Here is a 21,937-nt window from a genome sequence, read left to right as displayed (position 1 = left end):
AAAATACATAAATGACAATTACAAATTTAAAATTAATTAAAAAGAAATATTTTAAACATAGTCCAATTAAAATATAATTAAAACCCCTCTAAAAATTACCCTAGGCCAGTCCTGCAAGCTGGAATAACCAAGTCTTAAGGGCGCGGCGGAAGGAAGGGAGATCAGGGATAACCCTGATCTCTGGGGGCAGTTCATTCCATTGAATTTTAGTATTCAATACTTTTTGATATTGAATGCTTCTGGAATATCAAACAGAACCAGGAGAGTCATGCCACCCCTATTCTGGTCCTGCCAAATAAGTACAACCAGTGTTGTCCCAGGGCTGTACTCAGGTTGAAGGCTTGACCAAAATGGCTTCAGATAATCAGTTTCCTTCAGGTTCCACTTTATCCGTAATGTTGCACAAAAAAGGGAAAGTTGGAAACTGGTTCTAAATTATCCCACACTTGTCAGTTCCAGTTATGGCTTCATGAGGATGGAATGTACCATTATTCAAGGCAGATGGGATAGTCTGCTCAGTCTAGAATGAATGCATCACTGTTTGAGCCCAGCCATTTGTCACCCCCTAGGAGGTCTTAATTAACTAGGAGGGGCAAGAGCTTAAGACACAGTTGACAACACTAGCATCCCCAAGGACCTTGTCTACTTTCTCAAGAGACACAACTATAGAATATAGGACCTACCTGACCAGGGTCCAACTTCATTGAATCTGAATGATCTTATCTATCAGATGTCTAATGTATTCATGATAGCAATTCTTCATATATTCATCTTGTCCTTCAATCTCCATGAGACTGTGGGTTGCTTTTAAAAGGGCCATTGGACAGTGATAATTGTAGTAAAATAATTATATACTGCAATCCTCATTATCACTACATAGACTGTAATGTGGGCATAGTCATGTTTAGACAGACTTATTCTTCATCTTTCTCTAGCAGTAATCTAGGCATCTCTTCTGGCTACTCTGTTTCCCTGGAGTCCTTAGAAAACCAATGGGCTCAGTGAGATTAGCAGTAGCTCATATGCAGTCCTAACACAACTGGCACTTCATCATTTGTGGAAGCAACTAGGGTTTCTGGTGAACTGTCCACCAAAGAGACAGAAAAATTTCCAAATACCAACTGAAAACCAGTTGGGTCCATCATGCATCTATTGCAGAGTCCATCTTTCTTCAGGATGGAAGACATCAGAAAGTTTCCAAAGAACCAATTTCTGAACCATGATCAGAAATTGATCTGACCATGACAAGACAAAGTTACAGTCCCCTGCAATCTTCAGAAGCCTGGGCTTATTATCTAGGCAGGGTTTTTCAAATTGTGGTCTGCAGAATCTCTCTCTTTCTCATGTACAACTCAACAATGTGAGTTTTTAAAAAGTAACCATATATCATAAAAAGTAACCAAATATATAACATGGTGAGTGAAAAAGGACAATAAAAACAACCAGCAGCCAGATCTTAAGACCAGTAATGTGGGGGCCTGTCATATAGTAACTCTTGATCAGGAATTCTGGATTGTTGTTTTTTTTTAAAAAAAACATTAATAGATCCCACTCCCTAAGAAATGTTTAAGACCTCTGATCTAGGAAATATGGCAGCATTAAATATACCTCTTGGTAAACATATTTACTATGAATTTAAGGATTTGGCTAGAAAAGAACAGATCAAGAGGCATCATTCTGTTATATTGTCCCAGATTTCTGCCTATGAAATCTCTGAAATGGAGGGGGGGAAAGATGGGCAATCAAGAGCAAAGATGCTTTTAAGTCATTAATTCATCCTTCCTCTCTCTNTTTAATAAAATGTAAAATGAAAGGGTCAGATGGACCAGGAAAAGATTGCAGTCATTGGAGGGGAGTAGTAATTCCATATCTACAGCTTTTGAACTCTTCAATATTTTAGATATAATCCTCCAAGGGAAGCATACACTGAACTGATTTTGCCCTGATCTCAGGCCAAATGAGATACAGTATATTATTTCTTATCTTTTTTGAGAATCTAATTCTGATCATTTAAGTCTGTCTCAGTCTCATGATAACAGGTGGGTTTTTTTGTATTAAGAATAGTATCTGCATTAAAAGTCAAATTACCTTTTCCATGATTGCATTTACTTATCTTTTTTCCCTCTTGAATGCATACTTCCACTGGAAACTGCATACAATGTAGCCAATAAAACTACACTTGGATGATTCTGTGATTCACATAAAAAATGTCCTGTTCTAATCAAGGAGTGAGAAAAAAAACATGCTGCTGCATCTGTTGAAAAGTTAAGACTATTCAGTACTTAAATGCAGTTTCAGTGCTGACCTTACTCATTCTCTTGTAATTACTTCTTCTAAATTATCATTTCTGTAGTTCCTATCAGCTGTGTCCTTTATATTTCCAATTATTAACTGAGTTACTTCTATATTCTACTATTGTTTTTTATCTTCCATTTTCACAATATTTCTGAATCAGTTCTGCATTCCTGAATATTTCAGTTCTGGTAATTAATCCCCTTTGATCTACTAATTGTTATTCAATGATATTTGAATCTGGATAAATTCTCAATGTTCAAACATTTACTTTAGGTATATCTGCTTTGTTGGTTCTGATTTATAATAGCAGGCCATATTGGCATGATTTTCATACACAAGATACTTTTGCCTTTTCTGTCGTTTTTGTTCTTCTAGTAATCCTACAGCCAAAGTTACCCACCTTCAACAGGTGCTAGGAATTCTAATATCTGATGCAATATTTGTTGATCTGGACAATGTCCAATCTAATATAGAATTCATTTTGTTTTCTCACCACATTAAATGGATTGATAGATACCCTTAGTCTGGCTCTTTTGCTATGGCTGTCTGGCATAGGTGACCATTCTGGTAGATACAGTACTGCCAGCCTAGTTCTGAACCTTGCCAAAGCATCATAAGCTCTTTCCCTTTGGCAAGGAAGTATTATTTCCCTACTTACTTCCCTCTGGGGTTTTATCTTTTAGAGAGTGCAGTGGGATTCATCATTACTTCAGTCACTTGAATCTCCAATAACTTGAGCTAAAACAACTGAGAAGAAATTTCCTGACAGTGAGAACAATCCATCAATGGAATAACTTGCCTCCAGAAGTTGGTGGGTGCTCCATCACTGGAGGCTTTCAGGAAGAGATTGGACAACCATATGTCCAGAATCACATAGGGTTTCCTGCTGGAGCAGGAGATTTGGTTTAGACTCTAGAACACCTCCATGGCTCCCTCTAACCCTGCTATTCTATATTCCAATATAATCCCTTCTGTGGTTAAACACTTGTAACTCAACTGATTGGAGAAATTATTTTGAACCAGCCACTTTCTGTTTACAGTACCAGGCAAATGTTAATAACTATTGTTCTGCAATACAAGCAGTGCTTTTTTTCTAAAAAAAAAAAAAAAAGGTGCCGGAACTCACACATGTCATACAACCTGCCTTGCCTACCCTACAAGGTTCCATCCCAAAAAGGTGCCAGAACTCCGTTCTGGGCGTTCTATGAGAAAAAAAGCCCTGAATACAAGTACTAGTATAGTTAGTTCTAGATGGCATTAGAGATCAACAGGGCAGTAAGAAGCTAATTTTTATTTTAAAGCTGATATGCCTGTATGCATGTGTGTTAACTTTTTATGTAAAAATTTAGCTTAACCTTCTGTTTGTATGTGTGTTACAAGACATACCTCCATGAAGGAAAGCATTTGGGAATTGTTTTCCCAGAATAGAAACTGGATGGCCGAGCAACAGGTGAATAATTCAGTTGGAGGACAAGGTAATTACTGTCTGGATTGAATATCTCACAAGTTTTGCTGAATTATCTCAATCCAGACAGGATTTTCTTAAGCATACTTGGAAGCAAATTATCCTGAGCATAATACAGGAGTTTCTTAAGAATACAAGGTGCTCAGAGGCTAAAAGTCCTTAAAGCATTCCATTCCTGTAGGCACTATAGCATTTTTAGCATATAAAATAATATATTCTGGAACACTTCTAATTAATTTTGTTATTAATCAAATTGTTTTTGTTTATGCAGATGCTGAACATTTTCCAGAATGTTGAGCCAGCTATGCTTATAAATATGTACAGTATTCCAGGTGCTGCTTATAAAAAACCAGAATGATGACAATAATAATAATAATTTGTGCCTTTTATTTATCTTGAATTTTCTTAATCTTATTAGAATGTTGGTGCAATGCTTTTAATACAGTTCCTCAGAATGGGTTTTCTTTTGTTTTAGTATCAATAGATGGATTACTATGATTGAGCTGCATAATAAGCATATATGTTATGGAGCTAATTTTCCTCCAAATATCTGGGTACTATTATTATATATTTGCCCTCCAAATTCATACTTTGAGGACCAATACAATTACACAATAAGAGCATATACTATTTTTGTAAAGCTTTTTCCCATATATTTTAGGAATGATATCAAGTGTATGATTTTGGACATAACATATTTGTGCTAGTTCTGTAGCTTTAATGAGTCTATGCAGGTATTCCAATACCAGAAAAATGTAGTGGTTAAGGTGATGAACTAGGAATGGAGAGACCCATGTTCTAGTCCAGTGGTTCTCAACCTTTTTAATGCCGCGACCCCCAACCGGTCGTAAGTCGAGGACTCAACCGGTCGTAAGTCGAGGACTAAACCAGTCGTAAGTCGAGGACTAAACCGGTCGTAAGTCGAGGACTTTTCCTGCCCGGGAGCGCCGCACATGCGTGGTTCCGCCCCCTGCGCCGACCGAGGCGTAGCTGGCAAGCAGCAGAGATGGAGCAGGCTGACCACCAGCTGGCCCAGCCCAAGGGAGGTAAGGCACCCGCCGGAAAAGGGGGAAAAAATGGCGGACAGCCTTGCTTGGTGACCCCCGTGAAATGGTCGATCGACCCCAAATGGGGTCGCGACCCATAGGTTGAGAACCACTGTTCTAGTCCATCTTCCAGCTTCTAGTCCAGAATTACATTGGATGTCTTTTGGCCACTCATTCTCTTTCTTCATATCTACTTCAACAGGTTGTTTGTGGAAAAATGCAGGTAGAAGTTTTGATTTGAAGGTTGGCCAATTCTTTAATAGGATAGGAACCAAATAAATAAATGAAATGTGTGTAATTAATAACAGAATAACAGAGTTGGAAGGGACCTTGGAGGTGTTCTAATCTAATCCAGTCCTCTGCTCAGGCAGGAAATTCTATATCATTTCAGACAAATCGTTATCCAATCTCGTCTTGAAAACCTCCAGTGTTTGGTATGAAGATATTTCAGTACACACTAATAAAATCTGTCCATAGTTCTTTCAAAGCACTGGAGAAGACAAGATGGAATTTCACAGTATCAAGTAGTATAAATCCTACAAAATAAGGTTCAAGTAGCTTTATTACAAGGTTAAATGTAGGATATCTTTCCGACAGGATATTTTTTTCACAGCACTAGAGAATCCTGGATCCTTTTTCTTATGAAAAAATTTAGAATTTCAATTCCAACTATTTTGCGGTGTTAATACATGGGCAGGTTGGGGGGGGGGTATTGACAAGAAGATTAGAAGTACAATTAGTTCTTGACTTACAACCATTCATTTAGTGACCATTTGAAGTTACAATAACACTGAAAAGGGTGACAGTCGGTCCTCACACTTTCAATTGTTGCATTCCCACAGTCAATATGATCAAAGTTTGGGTGCTTGGCAACCTACCTGCGTTTACGATGGTTGCAGTACCCGGTCATGTGATCACCATTTGCAACCTTCCCAGTTGGCTTCCGAAAAGCAAATAGGGGAAATTGGATTCATTTAACAGCCACACAATTCACTTAATAATTGCAGTGATTTGCTTAACAACCATGGCTAAAAAGGTTGTAAAATTTAACAACCACCTTGCTTAGCAATGGAAATTCTGGGCTCGGCTGTGGACATAAATCAAGAACTATCTGTATAGGAAGAATATCTCCTTTTTTATTAAATCTTTTATAAAGATTACAATATTTTCCCCCCCTCCCACCCCCAAACCCCCCCTTTTGCATATCTCCTTTTGCATACGTCCACCTATTCCATTTTTAATATCTTATTTGATAATGTGAGGATATGTGTTTGCAAAAATACAAAATTGTAAGTATATAACTTTCTATGCTTTAATATTAATCCTGAAAACCTTTCTATTTCTTTTCCTATAAGTTATCCGTACGGGTCTGGATGGGGAGGAACAGACTCAGACTCAACCCTTCCAAGACTGAGTGGCTGTGGTTGCTGGCGCCCCGGCATAGTCAGCTGATTCCATCGCTGTCTATAGGGGGCGAAACTTTGGCCCCCTCAGAGAGGGCGCGCAACTTGGGTGTCCTCCTGGATCCACGGCTGACACTGGAAGATCATTTGTCGGCCGTGACCAGGGGGGCGTTTTATCAGGTTCGCCTGGTTTACCAGTTGCGCCCTTTTCTGGACCTGGACGCTTTGCGCACAGTCACTCATGCCCTCGTCACCTCCCGCCTGGACTACTGTAATGCTCTATACATGGGGCTCCCCATGAGGAGCATCCGGAGGCTTCAACTGGTCCAGAATGCGGCCGCGCGGGCGGTATTGGGAGCGACGCATCGCTCCCATGTAACGCCGCTGCTGCGCGAGCTGCACTGGTTGCCAGTGGCCTTCTGGGTACGCTTTAAGGTGTTAGTTACCACCTTTAAAGCGCTCCATGGCATAGGACCGGGATACCTCCGAGACCGCCTTCTGCCACAGACTCCCTCCCACAGACCGGTACGCTCCCACAGAGCGGGCCTCCTCAGGGTGCCGTCGNTGACCTAGGGTGAATTTTAAATAGGGATAATTTTTAATGATTTTAATAAGAGACACAGCTACAAATATTTGGTTTTTAATTGGCTTTTATTGGGGAAATGTACTATGTTGTTTTAATATGCTGTGAGCCGCCCTGAGTCCCGTGGGGAGAAGGGCGGCATATAAGTCTTAAAAATAAATAAATAAATAAATAAAATATTTGTGTAAAACATAAAGCCTTTCTCTGACTAATGCAACTGTGTTATCTGGTTGGGTAATGAAGTGCCTGCAAGCAAACAATCAAGTTCAGAGAACACCAAGAACTGAAAAGTTCAACCCTGAACTACAAAATATTCTCTTACACTAATAATGCAGCTGTATTGCAAGACTGGAATATTAATAATACTATGTTGTCAAGCATCTTTAGGGGTTTTTCCATGTAAGACTGCATACAAACAATGGGTTTAATGGGAATCCCTCTTTCAAGTCCTTCTCTTCTCTGCATTCATTCACTCAGAAATACCAGGAGAAGGGGACTGACCTTGGGAGGTTTACTTAGGGATTTCTGTGTATTTTATAATATAAAATACTATATTTTAATGCCACTAACAATTTATTATTGCAATCGTTCATATATTCTAATATTACTGACATTATTCACAGATGAGGTTTTCATTGCTTTGTTGTTAGCACCTTTGATTGGCTTTTACCATTTATCAGTTTTTAAGCCTTTATTTAGCCTTGTTTAGATGTTACCCTGGAAATTGTTAATCAGAAAGGTAGTACCATTTGCCATAGTGCAGAATCTGTGGAAACTCATGGTTGGGCTGTTGGTCTCTTAGTATTCTCTGAGTTTGCTTCTTTTTTGTAGCACAATTTGAAACTCATGGTGAGCATGAGATGTCCATTTTGTAGGAAAGTGCCCTGTAGATGTCCGTGTATTTTGTATTTCATGGTGATGACTTTTGTTTTTCTTCACACCACTTCCCCTACTGTGCAGCTTTTCAGGGTTTTCTTTTCCTGCAAAAGTCACACAAAGTGGGCAAAGTGATGGTTACAGTAGCTATTAGTGCCAAGGGGGTCATGTTTTAACTGTCCCATTAAGAAAATAAGCAGTTGTCTTTGCTAATTAACTGGAAAAATCTTTCTGGTCAGAGGAGAAGCAAATAGCACATTTCTACTACTTATCTCAATCTTATATTGAAATGGCCCCGGAATAATAATAATCTTGAAACTATTTGTTACACTGGCTTGAACTTCTGTATAAAAGACAGAAAACTTCTGTTTTGGACTTGTTAGGAAAGAGGACTGTCACTGGATGTGAAGGCTGGATTTTTTAAAACAACTTTCAACTGACATCTCTACATTTGTGATAAAGCAAAGAGGTTTACATTGTTTTCACACAATTTAAAAGAAGTTAAATAAATGAATCACGGAGCAGCAAGGGCTTTTTTTATATATTCAGACTATCCTGTGGTGTTCTTATATCAGGACATTGTAGCAAAATCTATTGATGCTTCTGTGCTCTCAACAAATGAACCAGGCCAACCCTAACAGTGTGGTCAGATAGGTTAACCATTCATTTCTGTCCATTTACTTTTAATCTGGTCCAGAAATAGCAGTTTCAAGAGAGACTTTGGATAGGATGCATTGCAAAGATGTAGCCTGAAAGATAATGACAGCATGAATAACAGCTGTTTGAACCTCAATGGAAACACTGTCACATTCTCATTAGAGAAAGCAGGTGAAAAGCACATTGTCAGTTATGGCTTGATAATAATAATCTGATGCACTGATCATGTTCTAATTAGGCTGAATTCCAATAGTTCAATGGGCACCGCATATATTTTATTTTGTTAGTAACCCTTTGATTCTAAGGTAATTGATACACAATGGTAAAAAGATGAAACCTTGAGCCAATATTGTGGAGTGAGTAGATAAAAAAAAATTGGTTCATGCTTTTCCTTCCCTGCATATTTAATTATTACTCCTGATTAGCAGAAAAATCAGTAGTATTTTTTCTAAACCATAATTTTCTGAGTTGGGTGGATTATGCTTTATAGCTAAACGAAAGCAATAAAAATGTATTAGCCAAGGAATTTTGCCTTTGTCTTCCCACAATGTTTGGTGGAAATCACCCTAAATTGATCCTCTGGAATGAGAGAGAAAGTGAAAGAGGGATACATTTATTAAATTGTTTTGTTGAATTGTCATGTGAAAATTGAATCTCACAAGATTTCAGTATATTTGCATGAGATCGCACACAGGATCCTTGTGATAAGATTTATTTATTATTTATTTATTTGTAAAATTTGTTGGTCACCCATCTTACCATAGGCTAACTCTGAGCGGCTTATAATCATAAAAAGATAAAAACTATACAAAAGATATAAATAAATAAAGACATAAATAAAATACTGTGAAGGTCCAAATACTGTGGCCCAATGAAAAAAATGGGGAGGGCAGGAGCAGGTGGGGGGGAGGAGGTAGGATCTATTGTTAATGGATCATCTCCACTTTGATGCTCCTCCATTGGGGCCCCAAGCTAACTGGCAGAACAGATCTTTAGGCCCTTATGGATGGTTGGGAGGATTGCAAGATGTTCCAAAGGGCAGGCGCAATGGTAGAGAAGGCTTTTCTCTTGGACCCGGCCAGGTGGAATACTCGGGCCAATGGGGTCTGCAGCAGGCCTCCTCTGCTGGCAGAGGTGGGGCAGGCCAATCCCACTGGGATGAGATGGTCCCTCAAGTAGTCTGCATCCATGCCACAAAGGGCTTTAAAGGTGATTACCAACACCTTGAATTGGACCCAGAAACAGACCGGCAGCAAATACAGCTCATGGAGCAGTGGTGTTACACGGGCCACCCTTGGGGCCCCAAGAACTGCCTGACCACCACACTCTTCACCAGCTGTAGCTTCTGAATGCTCTTCAAGAGTAGATTGTATAAGCTGTGGAATTGGGCATCTCAAGATTAATCCATTTAAAAATAAATGTTTGGAGGAACCCACACCATTTTATAAGATCACAATTGACATCCACTTCCTGAAAAGATTGCCGATCTATGCCATGATAGCAAGCACTGTGTTTAAATAACACCTGTCTACCACACTAAAATATACAGGACTATTTCTTAATCTCTTTTACCATTATCTTCCACTTGCTCTTTCTGGGATATTTTTGTTATCAAAAAAATATTGTCAAGAGTTCAGTATTATGAGAAAGAGAGCTTTAATTAGGTTTAATATCAACATTCTGGATTTTGAGTTTTTGTGTGTGAAGCCTTTTGTAATGTGAAGCATACTACAAAAGAAGATAATACACAATTCTGAAAAGTGCTTTAGAAAAAGTCCTTTGAACCTAATATCCCCCAGGCATTCTTTATTATTTTCTCTTTTGTGTTATTCTATTCTCCAATTTGATTAATGATATTTGAAATTTAAATGGGATTGTGGGAAGACTGTTTGACATAATGGGGAGCTCCAAAAAACTTGGTATTAATATCTGCTTTTTTAAAGAAGTATAAGAATGAGGCCAGAAGTAGTACAGAGATGCCCTTGACTTGCTTTAATTTCCAAAACATTTATTCCCCTAATCTGAAAAATAAAAGCCCAGGCAAATTGTATCTCAGTTTCAGTTCAGAATTTCTTTACTTAGTTTAATTTTGACTGATCCTGTTTGGGAAAAAAAGTTACGTTTATATCAAAACTACAAGTACAGGTAGTCCCCAGCTTACAACCATTCAATTAGTGATTACAATGGTACTGAAAAAAATGAATAATGACTCTTTTTCACACCTGTGTTCCTTGGAGCATCCCCATAGTCACATGATCAAAATTTGGATGTCTGACAACTGGTTCATATTTATGACAGTTCCATTGTCCCAGAGTCATGTGGTCACCTTTTGCAACTTTCTGACAAGCGAAGTCAATGTGGAAGCCAGATTCACTTAACAACCGTGTTACTAACTTCAGAATGCAGTGATTCACTTAACAACTGTGGCAAGAAACATAAAAATGGGACAAAACTCACTTAACAACTGTCTCGCTTAGCAACAGAAATTTTGAGCTCAATTGTGGTCATAAGTTAAGGACTACCTATACCTGCTTCAGTAACATTTGGAATCCATTACATCTACTTCACATTTTTTATTTTTCTTCCTTTGTCTTTGTTCCCCTTGGTTGCTTGTATTTTGAGCTATTGTTAGATCCTGTATTTCTACCATAACTATTAGCAAATGAAAATATGTTATTGATTTTACCTTTGATTCCTTCAATGATATTTTGGTTGCCTTTGCCATGAAAGTAGCTCATGTTGTTGATTCTTATTTGTACACAGGATTGGGAGAAGTAAGCCATCTTAGATTTAACACAAATTGGTCAGTATTGTTGATAGACCAGCAGTATAAATCCAGGGTTCTATGCAAGTGCCCTTTTCATCCATGACTACATAAGCTGGTCTTCTACATTTAAAGCATGTGCTGTACCCTTATGTTGAATTATCTCCAGTTAATAAATGAAGCAAGAATGGATGGATTCAAGTTAAAACAGCGATGGGTTGCACTGTTGGAAGACCTGAAGGACTAGATTGGAAACAGATTATCATGGACAAAATCTATATGTGTGGTTAACTTGAGGGCACATAATTTTAGTCAAGATAAGGCTATTGCTTAAATGTGGGAAATCCTTTACCAAGTAGTGGTTGTTGTTATTATTATTAATTCAGTTTATGTGACCGCCCATCTTGCCATATCAGCTGTAGGTAGCTAACAGCATATACTGTAAATGCATAATATAAAAAGCATTGAAACAGCAACATACAGCCAAAATAAAAACCATTTTATAGTAAAATCATAACCACTACATAGACTCAAACTAACCACGTGATCCCCATGCCCAGGAACACATTAATGTCTTCAAAGTCTTCCAAAAAGCCAACAGATCATGCACAATCTAATCTCGGGGGTTGTAATGTTCCATTTGATTATAGAAAATATACCGTAAATCAAAAAATTAAGATATGTCTTTGCCTATTTAGATGTAATATCTGCAGTAGAAATGTGTTTCTGAGCCTAGAATTGACCTTGAGCCTTATTGAAGCCATACCTCCTGACCAGTGGTGGGATTCAAATATGTGAGCAACCGGTTCTCTGTGTGGATGCCGCTTCCGGAAGTCCATTCTTGGCTTGGGCAACAAAAAATTAGCTACCGGTTTTGCCAAAGTGGTGCGAACCGGCTGAATCCCACTACTGCTCCTGATCTTCCCAGATTTATATGCAATTGTATTTTTTTTAAAAGTAATTAAAGCAACTTTTATGAAATGTAAGGGGCTAAGTATTCTTTAACTCTCTTCCTCAGAAATCTAGCACATTTGAAGAATAATTAAAGTATCTTAATATTGATTGGCAGGTTTTCTCTGTGCACTTTGTTTCTGTTGTCCAGATACAAACCTCCGTGTAGAGTCAGAAGCAATACAGCCCAGCCAAGCCTATATGCCTCTGGGTCCCAAGTATCTCCCACTGTTCTACTATAATATCTCTTTATGAAGGAGGCTAGCAGGGAACAATGCACGGATTTTTATTTCATTGTATAAAAGCAGAAATCAAAGTTTCTTTTTAGCAATCCCACTTACTGATAAATCATGTGTATGTAGAATCATGTATTATATAATTGAAGGTCTTGTAGTGCTTGGGTCTGCATTAAGTCTAATGTAACTACAGGCAAAGCACCCAGAAAAATCACTGTTGCCATATTACACCTGCCAGCCTCAGAAAAATGCAGATTGAGACTAGTAGCATACAGTACTGTTTTTGTCTATGATATATTTAGCGTTTCACCTGAAAGTAAGACTCCCTTTTTTTCCTTTCAGCTCAGTTAGGAAAGAATGTATGTTTTCCTTGGCTTTCTTCCCTGCTTGTTACAAGAGAGAAAAAATAGATTTGATTTTGAGGTGAAATTAATCAGAAATATCCATACAGTAATTTGTTAGTTGCACCCAGTCTGGGAAGAGCTAGCAAGTAAAATAAGAACAGCAAGTTTTAACACAAAGTGTGAATTCTGGTTTTCTTTGAGACAGATTTCTTCCTGTATCATTAGAAAAGTCTACTTTTAAAAGGTTGTGTGTGTGTGTGTGTGTCTGCGCGCGCCCGCATTTGGCATGGATAAATACATTCAACTACTGTCTGCATCAGGTCTTAATCATCCTAATTAGTATCTCTATCGGAGAATTGTGGGGAACGAACATTTGGAACAGTAAAGTAATCCAGCATAGTATCAAGCGAACGCCGCAATACTGAGCCAAAATGCACAGATCAGGCTTGTTGCCAGAGCTTGAATCATCCAGCCACTCTACCACTATATTAATAATTAGGTACTTTGTTTTGTGTTTCATTGACCTCTTTATTCTTTTAAAGGTATAATTTCTTTATTTGCAAAGCAATATACTGGCTAATTAGAAGTCTGAGACAATAGTAAGATTTTAATCTGTTTTTATTTTTCAGTCCCTTTTATTACTACTTTTTTTGCTCGTGGAATAAATAGCTATTTCCTTATAAGGTTAGGAATGATGTGGTGCACTTTAAAACTTAATTTCTTGTCCATTTAACAGAGGTTCCTCATGACCTGTTACATTATTCTCAGCAGTTGTGGGCTGAGATCCATGTAACTTGAAGGGAGGAGAACATAAAGAACAATGACACTTAGTGGGTAGACAACCTTGGGAGCTTTTTACTAAGATTTTTTGTAGGCTTTTAACGGTGCCAAGACTTTTTTTTTAGGACTTTTGCTATCACTTTATGTGTTTCCTCCTTCAAAATAATGGAAAAGCAAAATACCAATGTTTGGCTGTCGTTCTCTGGTTCTGTGATTTCTTGAATAGGCTTTGGGGATGGGATAATTTTTAACCTGCTACAATGATTGCTTAGAAACTAGGGATAGAATAAATCTGTTCATTTTCTAGATTTTGAAATTTGGATTTTGCTTTTCATGTTTAATGTACTCATCCCATTACAGAGGCAGATTGATCTGTACCTCCCCTCCAGCAGCTGTTTTGGATTTCTTTTGGGGTTTTGCCATTTTTATTCTGTTATGGAATATGGAGGAGTTGTCAGGCCAGAGATTTCTTTGGCAACTCTAGTTTTAAATACTGAATTTCCAAATAGTATATATATGGTTTTATTAAGAATTTTCATTATAATAGTAAAATCTAATAATTTTCTTTTACTGCTTTTTGCTATCTCTTTCAGCTTCTTTAAGCTTATAAATAATTTTTCTTTTGTTCAAAGCTTAAAATAAACTCATCAGTGAAGATATTTGAAACATCATACTGAAGGTCTTTAATAGCTTTAAAGTTAAGAAAGTTAAGAGAAAAAAAACAGACCCAGAAAACTATAGACCAATCAGTCTAACATCAATACCTGGGAAAATACTTGAAAAAATAATAAAAAAAAGATCTCTGAACAACTAGAAGCAAATATAACTAGTAGCCAGCACAGGTTTGTTAAAAATAGATCATACCAAATCAATCTTATTTTGTTCTTTTATAAAGTGACTAAATTAATAGACCAGCGAAATGCTAGAAAGAGGCAGAATAGACAACATCACCACCAGATGGATCTGTAGCTGGCTGACAAACCGTACTCAGCGAATAGTCCTCAATGGTACTACATCCACATGGAAAGTAGTAAGCAGTGGGGTACTACAAGGCTCCGTCTTAGGCCCAGTACTCTTCAATATCTTCATTAATGACTTAGACGAGGGAATAGAAGGGGAACTCATCAAATTTGCAGATGACACTAACCTGGCAGGAATAGCCAACACCCCAGAAGACAAACTCAGGATCCAAAAAGATCTTGGCAAACTTGAACAATGAGCCCTATCCAACAAAATGAACTTTAATGTGGAGAAAAGCAAAGTTTTACATTTAGGCAGGAAAAATCAAAGGTATAAGTACAGATTAGGTGAGACCTGGCTCAAAAACAGTAACTGTAAGAGAGGGACCTTGGAGTCCTAATGGATGATCACTTGACTATGACCCAGCGGTGTGCAGCAGCAGCCAAAAAAGCTAATACAGTTCTAATACAGAGGCATAGAATCAAGATCACACGGAGTATTAGTACCGCTTTATAAAACCCTAGTGAGACTACACCTGGAATACTGCAACCAGTTTTGGTCTCCATACTACAAAAAATATGTTGAGAGTTTGGAAAAAAATCAGAGAAGAACAACTAAGATGATTAAAGGCCTGAAGATTAAAGCATATAAAGAATGGCTGCAGGACTTGGGTTTGACTAGTCTAGAGAAAAGAAGAAATAGGGGTGACATGATAGCAGTATTCCAGCATTTGAGGGGCTGCCACAAAGAAGAGGGGGTCAAATTATTCTCCAAAGCACCAGAGGGCAGGACAAGAAACAGTTGTTGGAAACTGATCAAAGAGAGAAGCAACCTGGAATTAAGGAGAAACTTCCTAACAGTGAGGAGAATTAACCAGAGGAACAGCTTGCCTTCAGAAATCGTGGGCGCTCCATCACTGGAGGTTTTTAAGAAGAGACTAGACAGTCATTTGTCTGAAATGGTATAGGTTCTCCTGCTTGAGCAGGGGGCTGGACTAGAAGACCTCCATGGTCCCTTCCAGCTCGATTCCATTCTATTCTAATAGGAAATTTCCAAAAGTGATTAGAAAGTGAAGTTTGTGATCTTAGTGTCCTTGAAAAGGCTCCACTGCGATTGTGAGCAAGATGGCTAATCCTTTGTCTCCCAGTGCTCCAATTCATAGAAAATGTCTTACTGTGATTGGCTTGTGAGGAGCAATCATCCAGAGTTCATGTGATTGATCTCCCATCTTGTCCTTATAAGGAGAGATTTCAAAAAACTCATAGTTGTCTTCAGTTTGCCATTCCTCCCCATAGAGCAGAGGTAGGCAACCTCAGCTCTTTTATGACTCATGGACTTCAACTCCCAATAGCTGACTCAGGAATTCTGGGAGTTGAAGTCCATGAGTCATAAAAGAGCCGAGGTTGCCTACCCCTGCCCTAGAGTCTCTGAATTTCAAAATCGTATCTGAACGATCAAGTAAATTTTGAGTTAAATTCTAAATCAGAAATTCAAATACAGTTTAATTCTCAACTGCCTGATATTAGCCATATTTAATTAGTGCTTAAATTGGAAATTATTTTGCAAAATAATATTACAACCTTGCCTACAGTTTTTTTAAATAATAATGCTGCTTCATAAGCAGTTTTAGCACAAATAAGGGAATGACACCCATCCTTTCCACATTATGCAATTGTAAACTGGCCCACCAATGGCAGGATATTTTAATTGACTAGTCAATACAGTACTAACTTCTCTGCCATTCCTGCTGTTCCCTGCTTTGCTTTTGAACTGATTCTCGACCACCATGATCTTTGGAAGGAATGTATACAAAGAGTGGTTTTACATACTTGAGTGATAAACAAAATAATAGTTAAATATTAATGCCTAAACTCTTGCCTACTGTCCACATTAGTATCCACAAAATCTACGTGTATTAAGCAATGTACTCTGAATTTTCAGAAATGAATAAAAAGAAAGTAAAACTGAAATCTGCTATGCTCTATTAAATAAGCAAATAAATATATAGCTCATCTTATAGCCTAACAGCACATATATTCCAGGACTGTTATTGAATTTAATTAGCACCTATCTTCTAGATTTTCTTACTATAACAATATTAATGATTATGTGGGCTGATCTGTGGAAATGGTGATTCTGATTTGTTATGTAGGAGTAGGCTAAAATTTGGTTGATTTGTTCCTTTCCTATTCTGTGGTCCTACAATAAGCTTTTTCTAAGCTGTAAATAATATGCTTTTTAGTATATTAAAATGCTGCAAAATGTTTTCGAATGTAATGGATATTTTTTTATTTATGTGTGCCTTTTGAAACAAATGCAGATAATTTCTGAGGCTGTGCCTACCAGTTATTCTACTGCTCTTATATGATGGTGTTTCATGTGATGTGTCTGACAGTTGTTTTCTTCTGAGTTTTTAATGCTGATCTTCCTTCCTACAGGGACATTTGTATCAGCTTTCACAGTGCTGTGTGGAGCCCGGACTGATCTCCCTGACAGACACATTTGTTGTGTGTTCTGGTTGAACATTGCAGCAGCTCTGATTCAGATTCTTACAGCAATTGTGATGGTTGGCTGGATCATGAGTATATTTTGGGGGATGGACATGGTCATTCTTGCCAGTAAGTTGAGTACAATCATTTTTGTTTGTTATTCCAATAATTAAGAATTTAAAGTGAGCTTATGGGAAGGGAGATAGAAGTGGGCACTAATTAAATCAAATAGTTCTCTAACAGCTGCAAACTCTTTTTGTATGAGTTGATACCTTGATGGAATATGTTTGCAAAAACAAGCTAAAGAAAAAAAATTGCTTCCTTCTCTTTTTTCCTAATTTTTCTTTGAACAGAAACAACATTAGGATATAGAGAACAGCTTTTGTAATGGAGTGACCTCTAAAACATTTTCCTTCACATTCAACTGGTCTTATAAATGTACCGTACCTGTTTTCTATACTAGTCAATCAGTTGGCTCTGAGTAACCATAAATGATGCATACAGGCAATCAAGATTTATTTATTTTTTAAAAAATGTAATCAGTTTGGCCATCTCAATTACCAAAGAAATTCTAGGCAGTGTGCAGCAATGTAATAAACACAGAGTAAAACAAACCTAACAAAAAACAATGTACTAATAGAGAAACTCACATTAGCGAAACGTTAATATAATTATATGGCTAACAAATAAACATCATAAGTTGGGCCACAAAAGCAGCCTATCCCAGGGCCTGCTCAAAAAGCAAGGTCTTCAAGCCTTTCCTAAAGGCAACTGGGTCACAAGTAATGCTCTTTCAGAGGGCAATGGCAGACATAGAGAAGGGAAGTCTCTGGGGTCCGGTAAGATAACACTCCTTCATCTATGGGACCTGGAGCATGCTTAGTCTACAATATTTACTAAACAAGCAAACAACCAAACCATAGATAGAAAAATATATTCATGTAGGTAACTAGACCTCAAGTCATGAAGGTGCCTACTGTCATGTGGAATTGCAACTGGAAGCCAACTGGTAACCAGTGCAGCTTGTGAAATAGAGGTGACACATGGGTGCAATGGTCTGCAGCTACTCATGCTGCTTCATTCTAGACCAAATGCAGCTTCCAGATGCAACCCCAACTGGAGCATGTTGTAGTAGTACAAACAAACAAAAGTATCTAAAACTTGAAAGACTATTTGAGAAGGCCTCCCAAATCAGAAAAGGGCATAATTGGCTGAGCAAATGTATTTGTGCAGGTAGCCCTCTTGGCCATAGCTGCCACTAACCCCCAAATTCTGCCTGGGTTACTGCAGTGCAATTTAGAACTAATATTAGAAAATCTCTAGAACAGAAGGTCTTTGCATCTTCAACCATTCAGTGTTGCTAGGGTTGTGAAGAAAGCTCACCAAGGCTGAGAATGAAAACAAGGTATTTTAAAACATAACTAATGAAGAGCAGATGGTTGTTTCAGTATCAAGCTTATCTGGGGGAAAAAATGAGTGGTTAGTGCTTCGGTTTCATAATCTGGAAAAAAGGGTTCAATAATTCAGTGATCCTATCTTAATGAATTCATTCCTAAATGTAGGTAGGAATTTTGCTTATTCTGTTTCCAAGATTCTATATCCTAGCCTCTTATTTCCCAACAATAAGCCTAATTAAAGGCATTCCATGTGACTCTTGTTTCCCCTTCTGCTAAGGGCTGGACAGGTTGACCCCGATCCTGTTCCTCTGTATCCAGATCCAATGTCCTTGAGGCACATACCATACACGACGTTTTATCACTCTGTCATTTTCTCCATTCTCCTCTATGCTAGCTAAAATAATACCTTTTGGTAGCACATTTAATCCATTAATTCCTCATTTGGACTGCCATTTTAATACCTTTTTAGCGCTGTAATATTCTTTTGGAAAGATAGCACTTACAATTGTACTTAGGGTACCAAGTATGGTCATATTGTATTAATTTAAAACATTGTGATGTTGACAGTTTTATTCATGATATCGTCATTTTCGCTTTTGTGTTGAGTCAAGATTTTAATTCATCTGATCCCTACAAACCCAGGGTTATTTTCCTTCTCAGATTCCCTTAATGCATATCCAAGTTTATAAATGTGTAGCTTCTTAATAAATGCTTCATTTTCTAGAAGCAAATTTAAATTCTTGTTAGTTAGGGATTTGCAAAAGAAAAAAAGCTTCAGTTCTAAAATGCCATTCTTTAATAAACAGAGGGTAGCTAATCGCCATACTTATGTTTTTCCATTTGCTTTTTTTGAATAATTCCTTATAATTATGGCTTTGTTTTTCTCTTTTATGGTTCTTTCACTCCTTCTGAATGATCAACCAAGTTTCACAAGGTATGTTTTTTCTGATATTTTTCCTCACAATTTAATCAATTTAAAGATAAACATATTCCCTCAGGGAAAATGTTTTAAATGCTAAATTAAGCCTGCATTCTTCTATTGATTTAAACCACAGTGCAGTTGGTTTGTGTGGGGCTTAGGATATTGTGAACTAAGCCACCAATATTACTAAATCATCACTTATAGCTTTGTGTAAAGCCAAAGTAGTGTGATTTATTCAACAAATCATGATAAAGCAAAGCTTACCATAATGCACATGAACCCCATCTTTAAGAGTTTGACCTGAGATCACTGAGAACAATTCCATGATCCACATGTTTCAGTTTCTGAATCTCTGAACTATTTTTGCTTCTTCACGTTATGAAGCTTAAAACAAGCTTTAAAAAAATAATAATTGCACTGCAAGGGTTAGGAGCATACTCAGAAAAAGAATCTGCAGAAAAATTAGGTGGGCAACCATTTCATAAAATATCTGTGTGAGGAGTTATTTCTTGTATACCAAATGTTGCATTCAAATATGTCCATTCCTCCTCCCCACCCAAACTTAATGTTAATTTGCTTTCCAATCCAATTCCACACAAGAATAGATATATTCTGGGATCCTGCTATATCTGATATATATATATTATAATAGTGGCATTACTTGTAAATTAAACTGGAGTCCTTTTTTCTGTAATTTTCCCACATCTGGTTTGCAGGCACAAACAAAACCAATGACAAAAAAAAAGTCCTATTAAAATGTATTTACTTGAGGTGAGTAACAATTGAGGGCAATTCTGAAGGGAAGAATATGTGCCAAGCACAAACACAGTGTCCCTCTGAGCTTCTGTCCTGATTTCTCATCATGCAGACTAGAATGCAAAATATATGTCAGCTGTTATTTACATGATGTTCCTTGTATCACAGAAAAAAATATCCTTAAGCTGTGCTTAAGTTTAATCATGCATGTTTGAAACTTCATTTACATGTAAGAAACTTTGATTTTTGGAGAAATAATGCTTGCAACTTCTTGACTCTCAGCTATTTCTAGACTCCTAGTTATGTACCAGGATGGAGAGAGCAGCATATGGAAACACCTTTAGAATATGAATGAATACACTGTTGGCAGTGTAAATGGAAAGCTTTAATTTAATATATTATGCCATGGATGCAGAGCAGGGGTACTTTTTGAGTGCTCTTAACAATTAAAATTCTCTGAAAACTCAGATATGTATCCTGAATAAAATCAAGTAAACCTTGTACATAATTCTTTACTTATTTCTTTCACTTGGCCCAGGAAAGGCAATGACTATGTCTAAAGTTGCTGGAAATCCTTATCTTCTATTCAGGTAGTTTAATATCTACCTCCTCCCTTGCTTGTTTTTAATCAAATATTGTCTTTATGTTTGTATTTATACTTTGCACATCTAAGGTCTAAATAAATAATTTTCAATAAAATAAAATTAATGATAGGATTCCCCAGAGACTGACTTTGGTTGCTAATATTCATTTCTACACTCTTAAGCTCAATCACAGAAGAATATTCTCCTCCTCCTTCTCATTAGCTCTGAGCAGTAATCCAAAAGATTAAGATTTATCTTATTGATAAAAAACAGTGCAGATTGTTTAACCTTTCTTTTCCACAAGAACCTAAGATACTGTTGGATTCCAATGGAACCCAACAATAACATCCTTTCCATCTTCTTTCTTTCTTTTGTGTGTGTGTGTGGTTGAGTATCCAGCAGAGCGGAGGTGTAGATCAGCAGAGAGTGACCTTCACTGATCACTTGGACAGCTAACGCTGCTTATGGAGACTCCGACATGTGGATTTTTGAACTGGCACAGTCAACATGACAGGATGACAGGCAAGCCATTCCAAAAGTGGGAGAAAGCCACTGATTAGGTAGGGATACGGCTGAGGAGGAAGATAACATTTGAGCAAACATCACTGAAGAAGTTGCAGTTTTTTTCCATCTTATGGGACGAACTACATGGGAAATATTTCACTTCCTTCACTCCTTGAGGAAATGTCCTGATGTAAATATCAAGAAGCAGAGGAAATATTGATAGATAATGTGCAATATATCAAAGCAAACATTTGAAGGGAGATTCCCACCCCCCAAAGGCATTCCTTTGGTGCAGGAAAGTTCAGGTTGTGACTTACCTGCTTGCGTACGTACTTGTGGAATTTTTTTGGTGCTTGTTTAATAACTGTTTTCTGCAACCAATTTAAGATTCTGCTTACTGCTTTCGTAAATCCTGTCACTATTGCTTACCTGTTCATGCACCTTTTTTGCCACCTTTTACCTTCTGAATGTTGGAAAGAAGCTGTGAACTCTTTATCTAACAAGAAGCAAGAATTTGGCTGTTGCTAAATTTGATTATCCACCATTACTTTTACAGATGTTTTATTCTTAAGTGTGGGGATTGGGTTTTAAGAGATTATTATATGGAGACACATTTTATTATATACTATGGAAAATGAAAGAAGAAAGAAGTACCCTTACCTGCTCCCTCAAAGAAAACTGTGCCAATAAATGTTAACATATATTGGAAATGTGCATATAAATGATGGATAGTATTTGTAGCTGAGCTGCAGTAAAGGTGTGATATCTCTTTCCTAGTACATATGCCCACAGGTAAAACAAGTTAATACTTTTAAGATACATACAAAAATAAGGCTGACAATTTACTGAAGTTAACAGAAGCAAAACCCTGTTGTGGAATTTGTTGAGCAGAACTCCATTGTGTTGTTACTTATACATTCCAAGA

General features: G+C 37.4%; 1 protein-coding gene across 1 annotated transcript in view; it reads left to right on the top strand.

Moving 5' to 3' along the window:
• The window catches only part of STUM (stum, mechanosensory transduction mediator homolog), a 28,961-nt gene extending 8,013 nt beyond the window's left edge, over positions 1 to 20,948 (top strand). The window contains exons 2-4 of the mRNA XM_015820186.1: positions 16,799 to 16,978; positions 19,172 to 19,180; positions 20,908 to 20,948. Of these exons, the coding sequence (XP_015675672.1) occupies positions 16,799 to 16,978; positions 19,172 to 19,180; positions 20,908 to 20,948 (230 nt within the window). The remainder of the gene's footprint in view (positions 1 to 16,798; positions 16,979 to 19,171; positions 19,181 to 20,907) is intronic.
• Positions 20,949 to 21,937: the final 989 nt, after the last annotated feature.

The sequence above is a fragment of the Protobothrops mucrosquamatus genome, unplaced genomic scaffold, assembly GCF_001527695.2.
Source record: "Protobothrops mucrosquamatus isolate PMUCROS unplaced genomic scaffold, P.Mucros_1.0 scaffold1080, whole genome shotgun sequence".
Lineage (NCBI taxonomy): Eukaryota > Metazoa > Chordata > Lepidosauria > Squamata > Viperidae > Protobothrops > Protobothrops mucrosquamatus.
Note: the sequence above shows the minus strand (reverse complement) of the source record. Positions and strands in the feature narration are given on the sequence as shown.